The sequence below is a fragment of the Crocodylus porosus genome, unplaced genomic scaffold (genome assembly GCF_001723895.1).
Source record: "Crocodylus porosus isolate Cpor-Errol unplaced genomic scaffold, CroPor_comp1, whole genome shotgun sequence".
NCBI lineage: Eukaryota > Metazoa > Chordata > Crocodylia > Crocodylidae > Crocodylus > Crocodylus porosus.
The window spans coordinates 39,319,523-39,325,549 of record NW_017728943.1 but is presented as its reverse complement, the minus strand read 5'-3'; the positions used below and the strand labels follow the sequence as shown (position 1 = coordinate 39,325,549).

Sequence of the window (6,027 nt, the reverse complement as noted above, 5' to 3'; positions counted from 1 at the left end):
CACTCAGAGAGCAACTAAAGGTCTATCGAAGCATTTATTGAGAATGAGAAAAAGATCATAAATGTTAAAAATATAGATTGAGTGAACTGTATTGGTGGGGACTGATTCCTCCCCCACAGGACATTAGCATTCTAGATATTTTAAAGTTGGTCACCTCTAATTTCTCATGCTGCCAAATGACATCATTGGAGGGTAATGATCTCGGCAACTCCACTGACAGTGTCTCACATTCTAATTCACCTTCACAAATCCATGGCATCATTTTTGGCCAAAGCAATGTCAGTCACTGACATTTGCGGCAAGTACAAAAAGGACCCCCTAATGGCAGCCATTTTTATTTGTTTCTTAAGATCCAAAGACTGCTGAAAGAACAATTGGATAAAGTTGAGGATTGGAGAAGCTTGATTTTCTTGTTCCTGTGAAATGAAACTCCAGTCCTTTTTCTTCCCTTTCCCCTTAAAAGCAGAAGTCTGCTAGGGGGTTGTAGCTGTGTCAAAGCCGTTGGGATGCCACTGCTGATCACTTTAATTACTAGGACTAAGGAGGATAAAATTAAAAGTAGCACCATTGAAGCAGTGGAAGAAAGCTTGCCGAGATGTCGGTGAACTGTGAAATATAAAAATTGCATACCAATACATTTTTATAGGAGGGAAACAAGGAATTACATTACTTATTCTTGAAGAGTTTGTCCTTAAATGGTGAAGTTTTACTTGCTGTGCATCCATGTGGCAGATTTTTAGACCGTTACAAAGTAATTGGGGGAAAATAACAGAGTAAACTTTTATGTCTCTCTGTTATGTCAGATACATGACAGAGAAGTGAAAGCTTCACCTTCACCTAGTTTTCTCTTTAGTATTGAAGAGTTTCTAGCATATATTGTTGTATCTGAATTTTCAGGTCCCTTTTTTCCCTTGTGGCAAATTATTTGTTTTTGAAAAAAATACAGTTTTTGCAGCCCCGCCACCTTTTTTTTTTTAGAAGAGTTGATAAAGATATTAGGTAGGAATCAAGCTGTAAGTTTTAATATGATTGTTTTTTACCTTGCAACTTTTATAATTATTTGATACATAGCTTCTATGTGCTTTAAATCATAGTGGCTCTCCACAATCGCTTCATCCCTCAAAGCTTGATAATCAACAGTTCAAATACATGTGTTGAGTTTAAGCTATAAATATGCTGATTGCCTTAATCAGCACAAACACAAGCAACAACCATCAGTGTTTGCACTAAGATACCCAGGATGCTGGTGACTATGCTAATCATTCAGGGGTAAGAGTTCTTTCTTTAAAAAAAAAATTCAACCTACCCTATTGTAGGATGTTTCTTTCCTAAAGTACATGGAGCCTGATATTGAATCTATCATTGGCTGTAGTAGATTTAATTCTGCCATATGAATCTTCCATATTAAATTGCTTCCTTACCTTAAAAACGTGTTTTAATTTAATTTAAAACCATAAATTCATATATGTTTGGAGCAACAAATCTGAAACATATGAGCAGTTTTACTTCACGTAAACTCAAATTTAATTAATGTTGCCAAATACAGTGGTTGAAATAAAATTAGTTGCTGTGTCAGTTGGCTGGCTGTAAATGAAATTAAATTGATATAGTCCATGGAAGATACAGAAGCTTTCTAGCTTTCTTTCTAGTGTGTACTTTAACAAATAAGTTTTTGATAGAACTGTTGCTCTGTGCTATCTGGGAAGTTAAGGGGTGAGAAAACAAACAAAGCAAATATGCCATCCTCCTGAAGAGCTCACAGGGCCCAAGCAAAATTGTCTTTATAGTGTTAGGACATTAGTAGAAAAGTAAATCAAGGCAATCTGATAGGGAACCAGAATTCTGTCAATCAGACTCAAGATATTGTGCTGTGTCCATATGCTTTGTTTACTGTAGGGTTTTATGAGTTGTAACCTGCCCATGCAAGCTGTTAATGAGGCTAAATCTTGCTGCTTGAGGATTGAATTACAGCACACCTCTGGGCTAATGGTTATAAACAGAAAGTCCCATTAGGGCTGCATTTTGATTCTTTCATTTGCATTTTTTCTATTGTACCAAGAACAATGATGAATAAATAGCTACAAACAAAAAATTTACATGGAAATAGATAAAATGTACCTAATTAGTATTTTGTGCTTGTTTTATTAATGATTGCTTAAACTAAATAACACTTTGTAGCAGTCTTTTACAAACATTTGCAGGTGTGGAATGTCCAATTCCTTGTTTAATGGGAATGGTGTTTGACATTCATTATAAGAAAACTGAGTTGCAAGTATTGCCTTCCAGAATTAGGTAGTTGTTACATTCAGCCTAGTTAAGGCCATCTGCAAATACTTTGGTTTTATCCCCTGTATCAGTATGTATGTAGTTTGAAGTAAATTTAACTTCATGCCAAGTGCCAGGGTTTGTTATACTTATTTGTACCCGTAGTATCATGGTTATCATAATTTTTTTCATTTAAGTTTGAATGATGTTTTAAAAACTAAAACATAAATTCAGTTCTCTATACCTTCCTATGTATTGTAGTAGATCAAATTAAGCTTACATTTTTTTTAAATTTGTAGTGTCAAACTTTTTTCAAAATCTGTGCAGAAAAATATTACTAATGGTTTAATCAGTTACATGGTTTATCTTTTATAGTATTAGTGAAGGGCTTAAAATGTCTAATAGAACAGTGGTACCTTGAATGTGTTACCTTTGCATATGTTACCTGTTGTGAGATATTTGTTATTACTGTATTTAACATCAGCATTTTAAAGCAGAGGAAGTTCTTTTGTACCTACAAGCTATTGTTCCAGCTGCAGTTCCTGTAATAAAGATACAGTAGTTGAAGTGGGAGGCCAGAATTCTCTTACCTGAGATTTGCATTGCTTTAACACTCTTGAAGTCAGCTCAGGTAATGATGTACCTGAGAGCCATCTGGCTCCTGCTGCACATACTGTGATGCACTGTTTCACTAATAATTCAGTTTAATAAGGTCATTTTATAGCCATCATAAAACTTTTGTAGCTGTTGCTTTGAGACAAAAGTTCCTGAGATTTGTTTTGTATCAGAATATTTTACAGAGCATAACTGGGGAAAAAACGTGTCATAACTGGCTGAAATTGCAAATCATAAAAATTTTAACATGAGAATAATTTTGGAAACGTTATAAAAATATGATTCATGGATGTCTTTAAAAACTGTGGTGTGACACCCAACTGATATAGAGCATCCTATTTATAATGTGGGCCAAGCACCATGCTGTAAACCAGTTACTATCATGATGATCAGATTGAGAATGAAATTGCATTTCTGTCAATTACTGAGTTGGCAACTGTTCAATATATCTTAGCAGCAAGATGAAGAGCGACGTCGGCAGCTGAGAGAGAGAGCTCGTCAGCTAATAGCAGAAGCTCGATCTGGAGTGAAGATGTCAGAACTTCCTAGCTACAGTGAAATGGCTGCAGAAAAGTTGAAAGAAAGGTCAAAGGCATCTGGAGGTGAGTTAAGGAACCTGGTATCTTATTCCTATGGCAACCCAGAAACCAGAGAAGACCTTTTTGGGTGTCACTTTTATTCACACTTCAAAATGTTGTTGTAGGTAATTGTTGTTCATCAGGTACTCATATCAAGAGATCAGCTATGGATATGTTTTCCAAATCAGGGCTGTATCACTTAAATTCAAACAGCTAAAAGAACAGTCCATATGTTACAGGAGAAATATTGCCATATAGGTAAGAACTGTTGGCTCATATTAGCCTATTATTCAGGTTTGATTTTACCCCTAAATTTTCAGAATTCCATTAAGTATTAGTCATATGGAAATTGTGTGGCTAAAGTCCACTGCAGTCCTTGAAAAATGTAGGATTATGAATGTAACCTGTGGAACAAAGTGTATGAGAAAGATTTAAGAAACTTTACTTTTTAATTAAACTTATTAGTAAAGCTATTTTTAGGAACATTTTAAAGAAGTCCTCTGGCATTAAATTGTTTTTATTCATTGTAACCTGGGAGGTATGAGCAATAACCTTTTGATTTTAAATGACAGTGTTTTGACATACCACTTGCCTTTACAATTTTTAGTTGTAATGTTACTGTAATATTATTAAATGGACTTTGAAATGTCATTAAAATTCATATACCTGCCAGCGCTACAAGCAGGAGTAATGTAGTGTCACTCAAGCTCAAATGGGCACTGAACACATTTCAACATAGGCATCTTGCTCTTTTAGCATCTCCTACATACGTGAAGGAGAAATTATTTTTCTTATACGAACTGGTAATTGTAAGTGCAAGAGTCGGGTAAATTCAGTGTTACGTTTATGATGCTGCATGCAGGTTCATTTGTGACATGTTTTCTTCTGTTTTCAATACATTTTTAAATATATTCTTTTTAGATGATTTTACAACTGATTTGCACTCCAGACCTACTCTCTTCTCCATTTAATACTGAGGCTGGGAATGGCTGGAAAGCATCTGAATATATCCAGTTAGATTGGATCATCAGCTCTCCTGCTCACTGGGTGAATGCAGCATGCCAAGATGCCTCCTGTTGGGGGCTGCTGTTCAGCTCTGCATTCACTATAAGCAGGAAAAATAAGGCCTTAATAGAAATAAGGAATTTTAGCTGTAAGATGCAAGAGCAAGATCCCTTAGAAATATGTACTGCTAGTTGCTTCCTTTTTCTAACATGTTCCATACACTAATATTAAACACTATGGGGATATTCAAACCTGATTAATGCGGGTGGTACTTCCATGCCAGTGTGTCAAGTTCAATGATGGCATGTGCATAGTACTGTAAGTTACATTCTCAGTTTCAATTGGCTAGAAAGCAAAAGTCACATGGTAAAGTAAGGTAAATATCAACCAATATTCTACTTCAGTGTTTATCACTCTTAATCCTGCTTTATTTTATTAGCTGCGCACTGATATTATCCCACTATATTCTCCAGTTGCTTTTCCTGCTGCAATTTCTCTTTCCCTTTAAGTGTGAAGAGAGACCTTGTACTGAAGATGCTCTGGATGCCCAGTTGGTTTCAAATTACAGTATTTTCTCTTTCACCTACATTCTAACCACGTTAGACCCTAATATCAGTTGATGTAAAATGACTCGTTAGGCACTTTTCCATGTGCTCCGATGCATTCTGATTAGAACACATTGAAGCTGACTCGATTAATCGAGTCTCCTGGAACATTCTAATCAGAACAGTTCAGCATGCTGCAGTGTCTCATGTATTCAGTATCTCTGTGTTTCAAACTGGCATTGAATGAGCTTAAGTTAAAGCACCCCTACCATTTTGAAAAGTGGGATGGTGAATACACAAGATACTGCGGGCATTTTAATTAAAGTGACTCCTGAGAGCCACTTTGTTTAAAGTGCCACCCCTCCCCCCAACACACACCATCCTGGAGCACATATATAGGTGCCCTTTGTGTTTAAAATTCCCATTATAGGCAAACTCTTCCATATTCTATAAGCTCCCTCAAAGATTATTTTGAATTTGATGTCAGCATAAATAGTCCCATAGTATTTGTGTTCTTTTATTCCAGTACCATAACTGAGCAGGAGTTACCAGGAGACCAAGCTTAGGTGTTGACTAGGATGGGTGGAATAGGAGGCAGCAAAAAATAGCAGCCAGCACACTGCTGCTCTGCCAGCAGGACAACAACAGATGTTGCTCCATGCACCACTGCCACCCAAGGTACAGCACTGCCAGTTACTCCTCTGCTTTATTCTCATCAGAATATTCTGAATCCCAGTAAAGCTAGGAACAGACATCACATTTGTCTCGGAACGAGTTGTGTCTGTGTTTGTCCTGGAACACAAAAGTGCCAGGATTGGCATGCATACACATCACCCTTCCAAACAACGTTTAGTGAGCAGCTGGATGCAGTGCCGCCTTTCTGCCATTGATTCAATAATGCAGTCCCGAGACAACCATTCAGATGCATTTTAGGATGTCCCAGGACAAACTGTTAGTACTTAGGGTTTGTCCCAGGACAGCAAACAAAGATGTATGATCATGCTCTGTCCCAGTTTCTC

At 36.8% G+C, this 6,027-nt stretch overlaps 1 protein-coding gene across 10 annotated transcripts in view; it reads left to right on the top strand.

Moving 5' to 3' along the window:
- EHBP1 (EH domain binding protein 1) overlaps positions 1-6,027 on the top strand; it is a 334,374-nt gene that overhangs the window by 263,158 nt on the left and 65,189 nt on the right. For 9 of the 10 annotated variants that reach the window (XM_019549196.1, XM_019549194.1, XM_019549193.1 and 6 more), the window contains one exon: positions 3,335-3,482. In XM_019549196.1, coding sequence (XP_019404741.1) covers positions 3,335-3,482 — 148 coding nt within the window. The remainder of the gene's footprint in view (positions 1-3,334; positions 3,483-6,027) is intronic. The other variant, XM_019549195.1, reaches the window with a different exon arrangement.